This window comes from Thermobia domestica, chromosome 10, assembly GCF_964235325.1.
Source record: "Thermobia domestica chromosome 10, izTheDome1.hap1.1, whole genome shotgun sequence".
Lineage (NCBI taxonomy): Eukaryota > Metazoa > Arthropoda > Insecta > Zygentoma > Lepismatidae > Thermobia > Thermobia domestica.
The window spans coordinates 110,363,302-110,385,050 of NC_137463.1; the positions used below are offsets into that span (position 1 = coordinate 110,363,302).

Below are 21,749 nucleotides of genomic sequence, written 5' to 3' on the forward strand. Positions count from 1 at the left end.
ACCATTCCGCGTGCAGTTTCGTGAGAGAGTTGAGGCAGAAATCTGCGCCAGATTAGTGTCTCCAAAATGGATCACAGATATTCAATTATATTCGGGGAATCGGCTAGCCAGTGGAAGTCTTCAATTTCATCTCGATGTTCCTCAAACTATGCCGCAACAGCTCCAATTGTGTGAAAAGAGCATGATCATCTTGGAATACGGAATCATTGCCAGAAGTAACTTAAAATGACGACATAAAGTCAGTGACGCGACCGGCAAGCGTCACACAGGTCTCTCTGCAAACCAGAATGTTGTGGCCTACAGCATCAGACAACTGCCGTCATGTTTGATGACTGGATGGAGACACTGCGGCGTCCGCCATACACAAACACGATTCATCGTCTGAAATGGGCTGAATGATGATTCATCCGGCTATATCAAAATTTCCCGGCCACCAGCAGTCCATGTGGCATGTTCACGTCCTACCAAAGCATTATGGTCCCTTATGAGCGGTTTCGCATGTTCAACTAGACTTTGTATATCCATGTCATACAACTCGTGGCGGACTGTGATTATCGTCACAGGTTGTGGAAGGTGCTGCTTGAGTTCCTCCGTCACTTGTACTGCAGTCCTAGAGCGGTTCTAAGGGCGGGGAGATTTGCTGTGGGGAAAATAACCTCTGGTTTTTAGTAAAACACTAGGTATTTGCCCCCGAGGTATTTTTGTGAAAACCCGGGGTTTTTCAGTGAAGAGATTTGCTCATTATCAACCGTGGGGTGAAATACCCAGGGTTTTTCTTGAAATCCACCGACTTGCTGTACATGTGACTGAAAAGTATTATTTTCCCTGTCTATCTAATCGAATAGAACCCAGCGAACGTTTCTTGCTTTCCTGTGAGCACGGTTATATCTTTCTTCTGCAGCGTTTTGAGCATTTGGAATAGGCGTTAACATGTAGCTTGTACAAGCATAACCACCGTCAGCTATTAATAATCCAGGAAGGTTTCTTTCTTCGGCTATGACTCTCAGGGAACAGTTCCTCCAAACTGTTGAATCGTGGGTGGAGCCAGGCCAACGTGCAACGATATTTAATATTTTCATATTAGAATCACAAATTAGCTGTGTATTGATACTATGTACCCCTTTCCTGTTTCTGTACAACTCTGCAGTTGGACCAGAGGGTGACAGAATTGGAATATGCGTGCAATCTATTGCTCCAAATGCACCAGTGAATTATGAGTCCTCATAGAACTTCACTTTCACTGCAGGCACTTCTGTTCCTGCAGGCATTTTTATGAAGTGGGGCCTTCATCTACAGGGTGTCTATAGGTCACGAAAGTCATGAAAAAGTCCCGAAATCAGAAAACGGTCATGAAAGTCACGAAAAAGTCACGAAATTTAGCTTTTGGGTCAGGATTTTTTTAGATCTGTCCAAATATAAGTACACACTGAAAACTTTTGTTGTGTAAAACGTCAAAATTCACCACCAAAAATGTCTGTGGTCTGCTTTTGACACTATCAAATTGCAAACAAAGCACGCTTCTATCGCGTGCATGAAAATTCGGCCTAACTCGCACCCAAAATTCGCTCTTGAGAATGTCACAAAATTGTATTGTTTGATAAAGAAAAGGTCACGAAATTTCATTTTGGAATTTTAGTAGACACCCTGTTCTAGCTATAATTCCAACTACACTGAAAATTTTTTCCTGCAGTTGTCCGATGCACATTTATCAAATCACCACCAACTCATTGAAAAGTGCCTGTGCGGAGAATGAGTAATGTAATCAACACCTGTAAATCTGCGGGGCAGTCATGCTTACGTACTGGTTTGTGTAGATCTTCTTTAATCAAATGCATTAATGCTCGGAAAGTTTCTTTGGTATAGCCGAAACGATCTCCAAATTCTTCATTACTGTAGACTGCCAAAGGATCTACTCTGCCACGTATTGTATAATTTCTATTGTGTGGCTGGTTCTAAATAACATCATCCACGTAATCGATGTGGTCTATTTCGTCCATGTTGATTACAGGAAATTATTTCGTCTGAAAAAACACTCCTACCAGTAGGATAAATTTCCCCCAGTAAAGTGCTAGGTATTTAAACCTTGGGTTTTTTCACTGTAGACCAAATATCTTCATATTTAAAAACCCAGAGATATTTAACTCTCCAGACGAAAAACCACTGGTGTTTTGCTGGTTTTTTTTTTTTTTTTTTTTTTTTTTTTTTTTTTTTTTTTTTTTTTTTTTTTTTTTTTTTTTTAACCAAAACCAAGGGGGCAAAAACCTCGGGGTTTCTTGACACACACAAGCCAAATCATCTCTCCAACTTTAAAAACCTAAATGAGAAAACCCAGGGGATTTGAAAACCACTAAGCAAATCTCCCCGCCCTAAGTGACAACCCGCTTTAATGCTCGGTCGAACCTACCCCTGAGGGATTTCTTCCAATCATTGATTTCTTGTACAGATGAGTATTTTTTTCGTGAGTTGGGAAGGCCGAAATCACCTTGGACACTGTCCCCGCGACACAACCCAACTGTCACTCGCATCACATAACCGAGCGTCAACAATTTGTCGTCTTCGGAAATCAGAGAGGTCGCATATTTTGCACTGTCACCGTCTATTAGTTCACTGCATATTATCGTTCTACTGCTCTTCGCTCTAACATACTACCAGCAACAGCCCGGCGGTTTTTTTTTAAAAAAGTCTTTTACATCTCATGTGTTTAACACCAAATTATCCATGCGAACTATGATTTCATTCATTATAAAGAATATTAGCATTTGCTGACTAATGTTCATTTTAACTCAACAAAGTCAGAGTTCGTACAATAAAATTAGGTTGTTGCTAACTGAAAAAGCTTTGTGCGTAGACCAGTGCCAAATGCTGCAAAATCCTATCATCGACACAATGCACTAAAATGTGGTTTACACTGTAGTGACGTTCGTATTTTAAACAAACAGACAAGTTCAATCAGCTCAAGAAAGAAAAGAGCTACAACTGACCGCTGGAAAGAAAAAAAGTTGCACATGTTCTTCAGCTCAATTCTTATTAGATGGCAAAACGAGTGAGCTGATGCTGCTGCCTCTTCAGTTTGAAAAAACTGCAATATGCTCTAGAATCCCCTACTATCCATGTTTCATGTACGAACGTTAGTACGTTGTAAACCACTTGTGAAACTTTTCGGGCGATTTAAGCAAAAAGCACGTTTACTTTTTAGTAATCAATATGCGAATTATGTTGTACATTCAATTCTGACTGTACTGAGTTGATTGAGCATTAGCCACAAGTGCTAATCCCTATTACAATAGATGGAAACGATAGTTCGCAGTGGAGTCAATCCATTCTAAGTGATCAAGCATGTGCCGCTCGACCATCTCCAAAAAATCAAATTTTTTTCATGAATGTTTATCCTGTATCAGGGTACTTCAAAACCACAATTAATTATTTTTCACATCCCATTGCGACACAGGGGCTGGCGCCATTTTACGTTTTACGATTTTAGGCGTTTACGTTGTTTTGAATATCTCAGCATACATTTGTCCTACCAAATTGAAACTTGCTGGACGTCTCTCCAACTCGTACAGAGCTAAAACTTTGATCTCTTAACATTTTTGCCTAAAACCATTTGAAGGGGGTGAAATCAGGGTCAGCAGTAGCAACATTTTTGGACATTGAAAACATGTTTCGGGAAGAGGAAACAACTGACGTAGAGGTTTGAATTTGTGTGTACATGTAGTCCGGGGACGTAAGTTAATACACAAAAATTTACAAAAATGTGGCTGCTCTAAAACGAATGCGGGTGATGTATTACTCCTATTGTCAGGTTTAACAATATTTATGGCTGGTATTGGTGCTAATTATGAATATGATTTAAAAAAGATTATCGCGTTGTCTACTGTAAGTTAGCTCGGTCTTATAGCAATGATTTTATCTATAGGGCTCCTTGTAATAGCTGTTTTCCATCTACTTACGCATGCTTTATTTAAGGCACTACTTTTTTATGTGCAGGAGGGATTATCCACGGGGTAGGGGATACACAAGATATCCATAGAATAGGTGCAGTTGTAGGTCAAATGTCCCTTACTTTATTTTGTTTGAATGTGGCTAATTTAGCACTAAGTGGAATACCATTCTTAGCGGGGTTTTACTCTACGGATTTAATTTTGAAGGTTTCTTCCTTGTCCTTAATTAATGTAGTTAGTTTTTTTTTATTATTGTTTTCTACAGGTTTAACTGTATGTTATTCTGTGCGTTTAAGATTGTATTTGATGGTAGGGTGTTTGGAGGAGCCATTATTCATCCTATTAGAGATAATGAAGGCTGAATTACATGTAAGGGTATGCTAGGATTGGTAGTGATAGCAATTTTGGGAGGAGCAAGATTAAGTTGATTAATTTTTTCTAGTGTTAATTGTGTTGTGTTACCTTTATACCTAAAAATAGGCGCTTTACTTGTCAGTGTGGTGGGCCTGTGGGTTGGTGTTTTGTTAGCTAGTTATTCTATTGGTCAATTTTTAGTATGTGCAGTTTTACTTTAGTTCTACAATTTGCCTTATTTTTCAACAAATTATGTTATTAAATTACCTTTACATGTAGAGGGGGGGGAGCATATTATAATAATAATATTGATCAGGGTTGAGGAGAATATGTTGGGGCCCAAGGTATATATATGACAGTTTTAAGGGTGGTTCAATGTTAATTCAACGGTCATGAATTTATTTTTTTTTTTTAATTTTTACTATTTTTCTTTGTTTCTTTATGTTTGTATATTCAGATAGCTAATATTGAAAGCATAGTATTGAAGATACTAAGAAGAAGTACATTCTCTGAATATCACTCCCGACCGATTCAATTTCAAATCGTCCAGGCAAACCACAATTGGTCCCCATCATAGTCTCAGATTTCATTTATTTTTTATATATGCGATCTACATGCAATATTATTAGACCCATATTTTTTCTTTTTGCTGAAAATTTTTTTTTCCTTCCATATACAGCCTTCCAAAATGGCTGTCTTCTCCTCGAATTGCTCGAAAAACTGAAAAACATGTCAAATTAAAAGTTTTGTTGTAGAGAAACGAGTGTACTTAGTAACATAATCGCAATAGCAGGAAGAGTATAAAGTTGTATGTTTCGGTGGAGGGCCAAAATTCGTCTATTGGTCCAATAGGAATCGCGCAATTCACTCGCGATGTTGCCAACTTTGGTGAAATTTTTGCTAACTTCAAACATTTTTTCCTGTCCTCACGAGCAATATCAACCATCTGCTTCTAGCATCGAAATCTACTCTATAAGGTCTCTTGAAAATGTAAAGGTCTTACGTTTCTGATTATTACATCCCACGTTATAGCATGATGAAAAGCTGAAAATTTCATTAAGACACCATGTTTGGACGCCATTTTCTCAAAAACCCCACCTTTTAAAAATCTGAATTTTTTTTACATGTATTGGAGAAGTACCTAAGTATTTAATTTCCGTTAACCGTTCATGCGGCTGCAGCCCCTAACGTTCGCAATTAATTATTGAAATTTCGATTTTTGTACTTGAAATGTAAATATTTTATATGGGCATTTACATCCTATACAGAAGGCAAATTGAAAGGGAGTATGAAAATTTTGAGAGATGAATCCTAACACCAAATCTAGTAGAAAAGTTCCTATAAACATGAGCCGAATTCCGCTTCGTTTCCGAGTTACAGGGTTTCCAACTCGGGGCCCAAAATCGGCCCGGGACAATAGAAAATAAAATATATATTTCGCGTTAAATCATAAACTGTGTGTTAAAGCTTTGATAAAGTTCAGAAAGTTGATTTGTATCAATATGATTTTTACATGCGTTGCGATTCGGTTGGCAGTGTTGCCAACTTGTTAGAACTTTTTTTTTCCAAATGACACTACGTGGTTTTTATTTGATATTTGGTATTCATTAATGATTGTAAACATCACATGAAGCACAATTTTCCCCACATCATCAGTTTTCGAAAACTTTCCGAGTATAGGGGATGGCGTAATAGACAGGTGGCTACGAATGTGGAACCAATAATAACATGTAGGCCATGAAAGTCTGTTGCTATGAAGAATGTTGATCCATATACAGCATCTGCAATGGTGAATGGGGCTTCGTAATATTCGTATGCTTGTAGGGCCGTAAAGTATAAACCTAAAAGGATTGTGAGTAGTAGGCCTTGTGTTGCTTGAGTGCGGTTAGCTTCTATTAATCTGTGATGAGCTCATGTTACGGTAATTCCTGAGGCTAGTAGAATTGCAGTATTGAGGAGGGGGAGGGGGAATGTATCGGGTTGAATGGCATAATTCCTGTAGGAGGCCAGAATGATCCGATTTCTACTGTTGGTGCCAGTCTACTATGGAAGAAAGCTCACAAGAATGAAATAAAGAAGAATACTTCGGAGACAATAAATAAGATTATACCTCATCGAAGACCTAATGTTATTTGAATAGTATGTAATCCTTGATATGATCCTTCTCGGGTCACGTCTCGTCATCACTGAATTATAGTTAGTATTGTAATTAGTATACCAAGGAAGAATAAGGAGGGATCGTATTGATGAAATCATTTAGTGAGACCTGCAGTTGTAATTAGAGCTCCTAAAGCTCTAGTAAGTAGTCAAGGGCTTTGGTCAACTAGATGATAAGGGTGATTTTGTGGTGCTGACATAAGTAACTTCTCTTGAATATAATGTGACTAGAACTGCGAATACATAGGATTGGATTACTGGGACGGCGGATTCTAATAATAGTAGGGTAATCTGACCAATTATTACTAGTGAAAGCATGGAGAGTGATAAGAAGGGCCAGTATTACCTAGTAGCGTTAAAAGTAGATGACCTGCAATTATATTTGCTATTAATCGTATGGCTAGGGTCCCTGGTCGGATAGTGTTACTAATTATTTCAATACATACTATGAATGGTATATGGGGGGGCTGGAGTTCCAGAAGGAACGAGGTGAGCAAATATGTGTTGAGTGTGGTTAAGTCAGCCGTAAATTATGAAGCTTAGTCATAGGGGAGGTGCTAAGGTTAGTGTAAAGGTTAAATGACTAGAACTAGTAAGTACGTAGGGAAATATGCCTATGAAGTTGTTAAATGAGATAAAAGAGAATAAAGAAATGAATAAGAAGGTTCTTTCTTGGTGAACAGTAGGCCCAAGAATGGTTTTAAATTCCTTATGAAGAGTTATATTCTATAGGATGTTTGGTCGTTCAGGAAGAAACCAAAATGGTATAGGAATAATCAATAAGCCAATTACTGTTCTAAGTCAACTGAGTGACATATTTATAATTGAAGTAGAAGGGTCAAAGGTTGAAAAAAGTTTCGTTATCATTTTCAGTATATATTAGTACTGTCTATAGCGGGGCACGGAGTGTCTTAATTAAAATATATAATGCATGCAAATAGGAGATAACATAAGGAAAATAAAATGAATAATACAAGTCATTTTAGGGGTGATATTTGAGGAATAGAAAAATACTATTGAATAGTGACTAAGCCTGACATGTTTATGTTATAAGTTCACTAATTTTTCCCATTGGAAGTAATTGTTATTTTACTATCTTTTGGTTTAAGAGACCATTGCTTACTTTCAGCCATCTAATGAAATTCTTGTATCAATTTTGTTATTCAGTTAATAAATACTGAATGAGGGCAGGCTTCAACAACAATTGGTATAAAGCTATGATTTGCTCCACAGATTTCTGAGCACTGACCAAAAAGGTCTGTACGTTAGTTGCTACTTGGTTCAAGCGTCCTGGTGTGGCATCTGCTTTAATTCCAAATGCTGGCATAGCCCATTCTGTACAGAAAGAATTCTCGACAAAAATTTTATCTTGCGGTAAAATATATGAATTGCGTACAGCGTGTCTGCCCAAACGTACTATTAGGGAAGGATGATTATTTGGGTCCTGTACACAGGGTAATTTCAAAGGCAGTATGAAAAATTATGAGAGATGAATTCTTCGCCGTAGTCTGTTTCATCGATGACGGCCGTTTTAATGGCAACACATTCATGTTTAGTATGTTAACTGTCTGGTTAAGGGTTTCCAAATCTATATTCAGAGGAACACATTCTTCATCTTGCTGGCGCATAGTTTCATCATTACACTTTCTTCCGTGGTCATTAAATCACACACATACACCGTTCTTCGTTATAAATATTCAAAGCACCCTTTACACTAATAATCATCCTCCTCTAATACTACGTTTGGACAGACACGCTGTGCGCAATCTATATATTTTACTGCAAGATAAATTTTTTGTCGAAAATTCTATCTGTACACAATCCTCTTATGTCTTTTAGCATAATCAACACATTTAGTACGGTCCTTACTGTAATAGGATTTCTCCATTGTTATTTACACAAACACTGTAATTAGAGCACTAGGAATGTCATATTACTAGTGAAAACGATGTTCATGCTTCCAGAGAACACTAGGATGATGTTCACGACACCGAATGACATAATGAACTGTTTCGTGGTTGAAGCAGAACTTCTTGAACACGTTACAATTTATCACAATATTGCGAGCTGTGATTAAATTCAATGAGAAAAAGCGGAAACGCTATTACTCACCGCAAAAAAAATATGTAGCAGAATTTTCTTCTACATGCAACAGGTAGCGCTTTCGGAAGATGCAACCCCCTTCTTCAGCCTGTGGTAGATTTCAAAAAGGATAAAAAACAGGGTGTCTACTAAATTCTAAAATTAAATATCGTGACCTTTTCTTTTGCGAACCATAACATTTAATCACATTTTCACATGCAAATTTGGGTACGCATTGGGCTAAATTTTCATGCATTAGATAGAAGCGTGCTTTACTTGCGATTTGGTAGTGTCTAAAGCCGACCGTAGACAGTTTTGGTGGTGAATTTTGACGTCTTATAAAACAAAATTTTCTAGTCTATACTTATATTTGTACAGATGGAAAAAAAATCGTGACCCAAAAGCCAAATTTCATGACTTTCATGACTGTTTTCTGATTTCGTGACTTTTTCATGACTTTCGTGAAGGTTAAAAAATTGTTTTTAAAAGGTAAGGATATAAAAAACAAATCTGTCAAACATTAAAACACACAGGAATAGAAACTCACTGACATTGTACATTGATGTTTACTGTTTTCTGTTCTTGCTTTCCAAATGGTGAAAGTATGTACTGAAAAGATTACTTCAAATAATATTTATTTCTCCTCTATTTAGGTTTAGTGAATTTTTCGTTCCGCTGCTGCTTTTGCTTTTTCAATTAAACATGATTCCACGATATGATGGTTATAATCTCTAAGATGCGTTGCTAGACCGGAGAACTGTTGCGGATTCCAAGATTTCGAGGTACGAACGTGCTCAGTTATTCTAGTACATAATCGTACGTGCTCAGTTATTTATACCTCGAAATCTCGGAATCCGCAAATTATCCGGTCTAGCAACGCATCTTAGAGATTATAACCATCTTATCGTGGAATCATGCTTAATTGAAAAAACAAAAACAGCTGAGCACGAATAACCTCAACCACATAAGTTTCCAAACGAATAACGTACAAATATGTACTAGAATAACTAAGCACGTTCGTACCTCGAAATCTCAGAATCCGCAACAGTTATCCGGTCTAGGAACGCATCTTAGAGATTATAATCATCATATCGTGGAATCATGCTTAATTGAAAAAGCAAAAATCGCGAAAAATTAAAGAATCATATTATATTCACAAAGAAAGGCCCTCACTAAACCTGGACAGAGGAGAAATAAGTAATATTTGGAGTAATCTTTTCAATACACACTTTCACCATTTGGAAAGTAAGACCAGAAAACAGTGAACAGCAGTGTACAATGTTAGTGAGTTTCTATTCCCGTGTGTGTTAATGCTTGACAGAAGATTTGTTTTTACATATCCTAACCTTTTAACCATTTTTTAAAGTTCCTTCATGTTTTTTATCCTATTTGAAGTCTACCACAGGCTGAAGAAGGAAGCTGCATCTTCCGAAAAAACTACGTGTTGCGTGTAGAAGAAAATTCTGCTATATATTTTTTTGCGGCGAGTAATAGCCTCTCCTCTTTTTCTTACGTTACAACTTGCCGGGTAGATATCACTTCGTTTCTTGAACAAATTCGAACTTGATGTGTAGGGTTACGAGAGGTTCTGTAATAATAATAATAATAATAAAATGTTCTTCTTCTTCTCCTTATTATTAATATGATAACTTATACAGACGTAATTTTTATTCGACATTTTGTTTTTTCTAATGATGGTAAACATCAAGTGAAATTCACACTCAACGTTGTAAGCTATCAATAACGCACAACATAAAACCTTATTAATGAAATAGATGTAAGTTTTCGAAAACTCTGGTGATGTTGGAAAATTGTGCCTCATGTGATGTTTACACTCATTAATGAATACCAAATGTCAAATAAAAACCACGTAGTGTCATTTGGAAACAAACACAAGTTCTATCAAGTTGGCAAAACTGCCAACCGAACTACTTAATCCTTACGCACGTACAAATCATCAAATCAACTTTCGTACGTACAAATCAAAATTGATACAAATCAACTTTCTAATTTTCATCACAACTTTTAACGCATAGTTTCTGATTTATTTTTTATTGTCGCGAGCCGATTTTGGAACCCGAGTCACTGTAACTCAAACACGAAGCGGAATTTGACTCGTGTTTATATGAACTTTTGTACTTCATTTGATGTCAGGATTCAACTCTCAAAATTTTCGTACTGTTTTTTAGATTGCCTTGTATACAGGACTTAAATGTCCATCCCAAGTACAAAAACCGAAATTTAAATAATTAATTACGAACGTTAGGGGCTGCAGCCGCATGAACGGTTAATGGATATTAAATACTTAGGTATTTCACCAATTGTTGTAAAAAATTCAGATTTTTAATTTTTTTTTTTTTTTTTTTTTTTTTTTTTTTTTTTTTTTTTTTTTTTTTTAGAAAATGGCGGGCAAACATAGTGCCTTAATGAAATTTTCAGCTTTTCATTACACTATAACGTAGGATGTAATAATCAGAAACGTAAGCCCTGTACATTTTCAAGAAACCTTATTGAGTAGATTTCGATGCTAGAAGCAGATGGTTGCTATGGCTAGTGAGGACCAAAGTTGGCAACACTGCGAGTGAATTGTGCGGTTCCTATTGGACCAACAGACGAAGTATGTTACTAAGTACACTCGTTTCTCTACAATAAAACTTTTAATATGACACGTTTTTCAGTTTTTCGCGTAATACGAGAGACGGGCAGCCATTTTGGAAGGCTGTATAACGAAGCCGAAATTTTTTCAGCAAAAAGAAAAAATATGGGTCTAATAATTTTGTATGTAATTTCTCATTGTAAAAAATAAAATAAATCTAAGACACCCTGGACGATTTGAAATGGAATCACTCTGATGAGTTTCCATTAAATTAATAAGGATCTGCGTATTTTCTATATTTTACTAGTTTATGCCTAAGTAGTAAAGACAGACTCCTACGATAAATATTTTATGGCACACATGGAACACTTTCTGAAAAATTTATATTTTGCAACAATATGTGTGAAATTTTGCTTTACGAGTTACAAAAATATTATAAGCTACGGCAAATCTCACCTACAAAACAAAGAATTTGATTTCTCCTACTTTTGTACTATTTTCACTCAGAAATCATTGTCCTTCTGATATGCGTTTCATAGTCAAATAGGCCTACTACATTACGATACGTAAAAATATCGACTAGCCGTCATTTAAATTTCTATATGCATACTTGAAACAAAATCTTACCTTGTACTTTGGACTATTTGCTGTTTATATCTAGTATTTAACTTCGGTCCATTCTGTAGTCATAAGCCTGAGAGCCATAAGAGTATGTAGTGGAAGTTAAATACTTGATATGAATAAGTCCGAATTGCAAGGTAAGACTGATTCCGAATAATGCACCCTGTACCAAACATACGCAATTATATACGTATACCTCCTAGAATAATGTCTTACTTCGTGTAATATACGCGAATCTTTCACCTGCACTAAGAACCGGAAGAATCAGAAATGGTATTTCTGGGATTCCAGCAGATATGGCCATTTTAGACCGTCACGAATGAGGGATGACGTCCCTCGGCGATCACACTACCCGGGAAGGTGGCAAAGGAAGGAAGCGGCTTAGGATCGTTATGCGCATTTGCTTGTGAATGAGGAAAACCCTGAAATAAACCTCACTCAGCATGGTCGGCCTGCAAAGGTTTGTAAGCCTTTCCGACCGAGTGTCCACACCGGGGGCAGAACCTGCAACCCTCGCACCAAAGGCCAAAGCGTTAGCTACTACACTACGCAAGGCCACTGTAAGGATAAAAGGATATCAAGAAATGGCAGTTCAGCTTGTACCACGTAAAAGATATAAAATATGGAATATTATCATTTGTATACTGGGGCTACACACCATACTGCGCAATCTTACAAGATGTAACTAAGATTAGAATTTGACTCTTGAAGCTAGCTAGCTAAAACGTTTGGTCGAATTAAAACAAAAAACTTCACATACTTCTTTAAATTCCTATCTTTATCATCATAGTGGCATACTCTAGAAGTGGTCCGAATATAACTAAACTTACAAACTTTGCTCCCAGATAAACATGTGAGTTTCAAAATGTCCTTTCATACGTTGCGGAGGAGAGAGGCCAAACTCAAAACACTAGAGTTCACTTCTGGATCCACCCTAGAGCTATTACCCAGATCCAACTTAATTCTTTATTCTGAAAATAGAGACTAAAAATACCTACTTCACGCACATACGACGGCGGAAATTGGGTCATTTTGAAAAACAGTAGCATAAATGTAACAGATATGAAATTTGTTCCACTTGACACCCTGATGAACACTTTATTTTATTTATCTGCCTTCAGAATTATTTCTTGTAAGTTTTGTTTCAAGCACGCAAATAATCCTAAGTTTGATCCAACAACCGAACCCTAGTATTTTACTTGGAAATTAACTCATCTTTTTCCGGCAATACAGAGTACCCAAGATGTGAACTTTTACTGCCTTAGAAAATGTCTTTTTTAAGGGAGTTGCATTAATAGCTGCCGATTGACTTCAGGAAGGCTGACTATAAATACAGCACGTGGACATGTGGCATAAAAACTGCAATACATAAAACACGAACGAACTTGTGATAGGTGGACACTAAAAACAAAACGAAGATAGTGAGAAGCACTTCACATGATATATAAAAAAAAAACGCATTGCGTGTGCCACATCATTGTAATACTTCTATGGTTACGAACAGGTCTAATCACTGGGTATACTGTCTTCATATAGCACTTCAATTCATTATGACTTGTTTATGGAGTTACGTGTTAAAGAACATACTTTCCACTTCATATTTCTACCTTAGTATACATACGAGAGTTTTTCTGAAATTCTAATGTTTTATCCCTTTCCAGTGTCCGCAAATTTAAACTTCTGCTTCAATTTTCTTTTGACATTTAAAATGACATCGCTGACTTCCGCCATTCCGTTATAATGTTTTCGGACATTATCATCATTCCAGCACGTTACTTCAGACCGCTAACTGGAACAAGTCAGACACCTTACGGATACTTCGAACATTATGGATCACGACTTATAACACTACATTTTATGGCCTCCCTGTTTAACAGTACACTCTTATGTGCTTACAAGTGCAGATCTTGTATTACATATTCTCGCATTTTATGCATGTCACATGTAAGTTCCACATAGCCTACATATATTTGATTGGGTTCACTCGAGCACATAGTTCTACCAAATAGAAAATTTATAGGTAAAATACGATGTGAAACATTTTTTGTGAAGAAATGAGACTGTGAATATAAATCATTCCTGTCAGTCCACAGCATATTGAACAGAATTCTGAATGAGAGAACAAATCTGAAAGCTCTAACTTAGCCCGAAAATGCAAGAAATTGTCAAAATTTGGTAAGCAGTAAAACTGCTTTGAACGTAACAAATGTTACCAGTATTTTAGAAGCTCTAACCTAACCTAAAGGTATAAGAAATTTGTCAAAATTTGCTGGAAGAATCGACTAATGCCTTTTGATTTCGAGTTAACTACTGTATCGCCAGACCAATTTTAGAAATTTTACCAGATGAATTGGAGAATTTATTTTGGCTTGTGAGGAAGAGTAAGAGAAAGTAAGGTAAGGGGAATAGTTGAAGTTAAGAAAATACTTGTTGTTGTTAGTTGTTTGTACGTTGTGAGCGGCACTATATATGGTGGCAGAAAGGACTATTTCATGCAGAAGTACATTTGTTATGATTAATGGAAAAGTGTGGAAATGGTGCGTACATGACAAAATTGTGTCACATCGTGTTTTATCAAGTTACACAAAAATAATCAGTGACAGTTGTTCAAATTGTGTAAACGGCATGTTCTACTAAACAGGCGAACAGTTTATCGTAAGTGTGGAAACAAATTGAAACTACAGAAAAGAATAGGAACATCCAACTAAACCAAATCGAATCTAACCTAATTTAGTACATTTTGGTACTTCTGAATAACACTTGTATCTCTCCCAAAGCTGTGCAACACAAGCCATGCATTCTATGGCATATAAAGTGTTTTTCCACTATCCTCGTTTGTGTATGCCCACCGCAACTGACGCGCCTGCCTTCTACGGACGCACACTCTTGCTAACGGCTCAGGCTCCCCTGATTAGATAGTATTTATGCTTTTTGATTGCCACCTAGCACAAGTTTGTTCGTGTTTTATGCACTAGTTTTTACGCCATACGTTCACAGTGTTTAGAACAATAGTCACTACCCAAGTGAACCAGGGTCACAACCTCGTATTATAGGGAAGAAACCAAATACTATTCCTTTTTTCTCGATTTTCGTATGATCCGGCGATACAGCAGTAATGGCTTTCATTTCTGATGTTTCTCTTTCGAAATCAGAATTCATATTTCCTCTTCCCACAAAATAAGATAGCACCAAATATTTTTAAAAAGTAATCATCAGGATGTAAAATGAAATGAATTTTCCCGGTTTTGTTCCATGTAGGCAATTCGGGACTATGTCCCTGTCGCAATACGGTGAAAGCTTAATGAAATATGGTTGTAAGTTTTATTCCAATTCGGTAATAGCACAAGTACAAATTTTGGAGTCAAAGTAAAGACTTGCCGAGTCAAATTCTAATTTTAGAGTCGAACTAATTTTAGCTTATTATACAAATACGAAATTACACATTTAATTATACATAATCAAACCATCGTTGATTTGGCGAAACCGGTGATATGAGCAAAAAAAAAAGAACTTCGTATGCCTACATAACGTTTTCGAATATCACGCATAGTATATACAAAATAAATACTACGGAGCCTCAATAACAATCATATTGACTTTGTGCATAGGTCTCGAATATACCGGTGTTATATCAACAAATCTTGTGTAATTTACAAATTATAACCCTCACAAAATTTAATATCTGCCAATATTCTCAGGATACGGTGTCAACAAAAAAAACTAATAGTGATGCAAAAGCGATATACATCTAAAACATAGAACCCCACACAATTTTCAACACAAAAACCTTCTCCAAAACACACAAACGTGTCCTTCGAATAAAAATGTAATGTTTATGTACACACGAAAATATCAACATTCACTCAAACCACCATTTACGAACTTTTCATGTTACCAGGTCATTCTCTGCATATATCAAAGGTGCTTCACGATTCGTGAAGGAAATTTTGGTGCTCGATAATCTTCACATAGCAGTAAGATTGTCAATGTTTCCGTATTATACGAGAACATTCATATTTGGACTAAATTTTCCACTTTCTCCCGATTTGATGTAATCCATGAGCTTTTATCACCTTATTAAAAATAATGGCAACAAAATGTTATTTCATTCTGAATATTCTGAGCATATTGGGCCTCAATCCATAGCAGTCTGCATCAACCCAAAAAACTTTTTCCCCGTTTAGCTTATGGCCGTGACAAAAAGTGCGCACTTCGAGAATGAAAGCTTGAAGTATACAATTGGAGTTCACACTAGATCCGCTAGCCTGTTTTTGACAACACGGTCGAAACTTTGCATCGAAGTAAACACATTTTCTTATACAGATAGAACTACAGATATTTCTTGCTTTGATCTTGTGAGGACAATGGTAATGTTTCGCAACCACATGTAATGTAAGTGGGAAAACCTGGCGTTTTCATTTTCATTAAGTATTTCCAAAATTTTTCTATGTGTACTATTTTTAAAATGATTTCGGACATTTATATTTGTTACTTTTTCGATGATCTGTATCTTGGTGCAAAGAGGCAGCATGTCTAGCAAGTCCCCCAGCGCGAATGTGTCCCTGATTTTCAATTTCCGATTTCCCATATACAATTTGCTAATTCTAAACAATAATTACACGATTTACATAAAGGCATTATTTCCTCGTCTTTGCAGTAACGCGCAGGACATGGGAACACTATCCTACAATGTAGGCCAAGATGGGGGAAATAAGTGCATTTTACGCTGAATAATTTACTGTATTTGTCTTAATCATTAAGTTGTTTAAATGTTTATTTTATTTGGTTATTTTCATTTAAAATCAAGCTTACACATTTCAACTGAAGAGAAATCTTATTTTTCTGGAATCGCGAACAAGATGTCAATCATTTGGTATATTTGTTGTATTATATTAAGTTACAGTTACAAATTTAATCATACTTTTCACAATTTTTAGGTCATTTTTCCATGTGTTTAAGGGAATTATAGATCATAGAGCTCTATGTTTTAGGTTATGAACTTTCGAGCCCAACTCATCACACAACATCAGAGAGTATATCGAGGCTACTAATGCAATTCTAACGAACATGATTCTCTCCTTTCTCAATGCGTTTTCACTAAATATTTAGACTTTTCATTTAAAATAATTAGACGTGTTTTAGTTTTTTTTTTTTTTTTTTTTTTTTAACATTTTCCCTATAAGGGTAGACAAAAGACGAGGAGAAAAAAAAGAATGGGAGTTTGCAACTGTTGAAATAAGATGGCGAATCTCGAAATCTTTTAAGATTAGAGACATGAAATTTGGTAATTTAGACTTTTTATTTAAAACAATTACAGACGTGTTTAAGCGTTTTTAGATATATTCCGTACAAGGAAAGAAGAAATGCGGAAAGGAAAAAGTACATTTCTATAACATAAAAATTCGAATACAAACTGCTTAAGCTAAAAACTTTATTTTTTTATATAGTACATAGAATTTATAACATAAAAAACCACCAAGGAAGGAATTTTGGAAAGTGGACGAAGAAAAGGGGAAATTGAAGGTGGCAATTATTATAGTAAAATGCCCATATCTCCGAATCTCTGAACGGTGCAGACTTGAAATTTGGTATATGGTCTTCTCATTTAAAATAATTTAGACATATATTTTAGCATTTCCTTGATACTTCTCCTTGATGGGAAGAAAAAGATAAAGAAGAAAAAAAGTAGGGTTACAATAAGATGGCCATATCTCGAAATCTTTTAAGATTAGAAATATGTTAGGGATTTGAAACTTGGTATATAAACTCCTTATTCAAAACAGTAGCAGTGTTTCAGGAAATTCCATTTTTAACGAGAGAACAGGGGCAATTTCTACCTTTTCTTGAATAATAGACTGAAATAGTGTGACGTCACATCCTTTTCGTTGCCATGGTGATCGCCATTTTATTTTCTATACAAACACGAGCGAAGGCTGAGAAATAACGCATAAATAGGTGATATGTTATGTATTTGATTGTAAGCATTAATGTAATTGAGCAGAAATGGAACAAGCAATATCCTAGAATTCTTTACTAAAGATTTTCGATATTCTGTAGCCAACATAAAATTTTTAATCGTAAACGTAAAATTACTAAGGCAAAATAAATGAGCAAATATGATTCGATCAGAACACACAATTGTAATATTACATGATACAGACAAATCAACACGATCTTTACATAAGGTTTGTTCCCCTTCTGTGCAACACATCGAGGCATTTATATTAACAAATAATGGATACAAACTTACCTCAACTTCAGTTCTTCAGGTCTGCCTCCACTCTGCCTTTTAAATATTTAAATTCACAATTTTACATTACGGAAGACACGTGATTTGATTCAGGAGCATTTTCGCCTTTTCCCACCAACTTTACTTCGTTCTCAAAGTATTTAAAAATTCTAAATAATTTCATAGCCATTGTTTACTCAACACCTCATTTACACTCTCACGTTTGTATAGAAAACAAAATGGCGATCACCATGGTAACGGAGAGGAAATGACGTCACCACTATTCCAGTCTATATACAGAAATGGCTTTGAGGTTGTCAGTCTCGTCATCAGGGGAAAGGGGAGACTGAATCATTTGAAATGAATTTTTGATCACTATTATTACTTGTGCAGATATGGGTAGTTAATTTCCACTTTGTTTGAAATACGTATTCTACGGCGGGAAATGGGTTTAAAGTTTTCGCAAAAAATAATGCCATAGACGCAGGTTTGCCGTGAAAAGAATGTAAATAAAGGCTGAAAGATGAGGTGAGGGCCTATAGGCTAAGCAAAATTGGGCGATCTGAGGTCAAAGTCTCCAGTTAGCCGAAGGCTAATATAATTATGGAAGGCAAATTTTTAAAAACTTGCCAGCTTTCACGGTTGCGAAATTCGTTGTACAAAACACGTATTATTCTGAAGTTGAAATAAAAGGAGGAAGGGCGTAAAGATAAATGAAGTAGAATACTTTAAAGGCAATTCCAATATATGTTATTAATGAAATTATCACAAACACATGTTATCTGTTAAATTATCACCTTTATTCATTCCAAATCACTGTGGGTTTTAACGACAAAGTAATTTTTGCTTCATTCGTGATTTAAGTTGATTTCTCAATACTTTAAAAAAAAAAAAAAAGTTTCCATGCAGATTAAGAATATAGGATTTCGCTGACTATACAACATTCCAACAGCACGTATCTTCATAGCTGTAGTAGTATTCCAATGCTTTCTTGATCACTGTTTTCATATCACATAACTATTAATTAAGTACAGATTTACAGTAGGCCTATAAACTTGCATGGCATAAATAACATTATTTTTACCGTTGCAATCGATGGTGATCGTGTAAATGAAAACAAGTGTGAAAAGTCTTTCACCAACCTCTTAAGTGATCACTACAAGCTAACTTTGCACCACTCACAGTTGTAAAGTAATGAACCACACGTTCTAGTGCGGTATCTATATTCATATATGCTTACATGTTTGGCGCAGGGGCGTCACTTGGAGCTGCAGAGAGGGGACAATTGCTTGCCTTGAGTTTGATATAAATTATATGTACAGGCCTTCAGCTAGCTGGGGACTTTGCCTCCAGCCCAAGCACCAGCATTTGCCTCGCACCTCTCATATCCCTAACATATGCCCTAACATATGTCTAATCTTCAGGAATTTCGAGATATAGTCATCTTATTATAACAAGTGCGGCCCCTCCCATTTTTTCTCTCCAAGGAAAACATCGGAAAACAGTCAAACAAGTCTCTTCTCTTAAGGAATATCGAACTATAGTATATTTTAACAATTACAGACCCCACTGTTTTCTTCCCTGCTTTTTTTTTTTCGTTGTAAGGAAAATATCAATAAACGCTTCAATATAGGGGAAGTCAGTTTAATATGAGCAGTAGGGTGAAGCGAAAAATTTTCTTTCGAAATTCGAATTTGGATAGGGGGCAAAAGTTGCATCATATCGTAGTACTTTACCGTATAAAATTTCAATTCTCTAAAATAATTTTTAGCCGGGGCGCAAGGGGCTTTAAGTTTGAGATTTTGCAAATCAATTTCCGTTTACTATGTAACTATTTAGCAAATCTTTGATGAATGTAGATTTTAATTTGTATTGTGGATAGAGGGCAAAAGATGCATCCTTTCTCAATAGATAACAACATGAGTTTTTAATTCTCTAAAATTATTTTTAGCCGGGGCGCAATGGTCCTGAAACTTGGGAATAATAAGACGAAAAGTGATCAACTATAAGCATTTTGTGAGTTTGTCATACAAAAAAGCTTCTGAATCTTAATAAGTCTTATTAAGTCTTCTGATATCCTACAATGAACTTTTGGCAGTATTGTTAATAGTATAATAGTTTGGTTGGTGGTGACAGTGACGTAACTAGGGGAGAAACGGGGCTTGTGCCCCGGGAGCCGAATTGGGGAGCGCAAAACTGGGCAAATAATTATTTTCACTATAAAGCAAGGAAAGGAGTTTTAACAAACTAAAGATTATAAAAAAAATTACCTCAGAAACTTAAGAGGGCAACAACGACTCACCAACCTTAGGATCATATCCATAGATCATAAGTTATCTTCAAAGCTATGTTTTGAGGACATTATAAAAACCTCTGCATCCAAAAGAGCCTGCAAGGTTAAATTTTAGTTCCAGCTTTCTGTGTTTCCATTTAACTTACATTGATTTAAGAGATTTGTAAAATGTTCGAGTATACTCAAAACAACAGCTTGATTGTTTTTCATAATTAAATATTCTTTTCTAAAGCAACAGACTGTTGATTCATTCTACACATATCCACATCCTGATATAATTCCAAAAACATTGAGATTTGCAGTTATTTCGTTAAGACTGTAAGAATGTGTCAAGCTTGCTCCTCTCAGATTATTTGTCATCAGTTACAAAGTAGTTTAGTGTTTTATCTTGTACTAAAAATTGAAATATGTACTACTATGTGAAATCAAGCTTTACCACTTGAAGAAAGAATGGAATAGGAGAACTACTGTCTGATGCCAATATCAGGTATAATTGGGGAGCCTTTTGGTTTGGTTGGTCGGGAAGTGCTAAGGCGAGTTCTTGCCCCGTGCGATAACTAGCCTAGTTGTGTTGCTGGGTGGTGAATAAAAATGATATTCGGTATTCGGTATTGTTGATATTACTTGGATAAAGAAATTCAAGAAAAGAGAACGAAGGAAAGCCAAATAGCGATCTTATGGTGAATCAACCAAAGAGTATTATACTCTACTATAGTTACATTATCGAATCTTCAGACTACTTGTCATCTTCGGAAACAAGATAGGAAGGCAATAAAGAACACACTGAAGCTGGGGGAGATCAATTTTAGTTGGAAATATCCTTTGAAGAAAACAAGAGAGCAAGCACAGATGAGAACGCAAATGAGAAAATTCGTCCCAACATTAGCAAAAGTGAAGGAGAAAACCGGCATGACTAGAAGAAAAATTACAGCAATTGCCACGGCGGTTTTGGAAGATTTTTAATATGTGAGTCTAGAGCAATCCCAAAACATAATTGACCGAAGTAAAATTCAAAGAGAGGTTGTGAAAAATGGTATAAGTGTAAGAACTAAAGAGACTGTTAATAAAGTGAAACCTCGTATCATCTATTTTGATTGGAAAAAAGACCAAACGCTCACGATGTCCGGAAGTCAGAAATATGAAAACAGAAGAACATTATTCTATCCGCATAGAACCGGGAAACAAATTTTCGGCTATGCCGGAAGTGCTTTGACCGGATCAGCATCAGCAAAGAATATTGCTAGTTTCATCTGCCGCGAATTACAAGAAAATAATGTGGACCTATCAGATGTGATAGCTATCGGCTGCGATGACATTAATATTAATGTTGGGTCAAAAGGAGGAGTGATTAGAGTGCTCGAAAACCATTTAGGGAGACCCTTGCAGTGGTGCATATGCTTATTGCAGTTCATTGAACTACCACTTTATCATTTACTAAAAGAAATCGATGGTGTAAGTACTTACACTTTACCCTTA

General features: G+C 36.0%; 1 protein-coding gene across 6 annotated transcripts in view; it reads right to left on the bottom strand.

Annotated features, from left to right (window-relative positions):
• Positions 1 to 21,749, bottom strand: part of LOC145662650 (uncharacterized) — a 293,979-nt gene that overhangs the window by 121,748 nt on the left and 150,482 nt on the right. Inside the window, exon 1 of one of the 6 annotated variants that reach the window (XM_081728442.1) lies at positions 12,582 to 12,643. The exons of the other annotated variants lie outside the window; for them this stretch is intronic. Coding sequence (XP_081584568.1) covers positions 12,582 to 12,628 — 47 coding nt within the window. The 5' untranslated portion in view covers positions 12,629 to 12,643. Of the gene's footprint in view, positions 1 to 12,581; positions 12,644 to 21,749 lie in introns of those variants that run through there. 6 annotated transcript variants of the gene reach the window in all.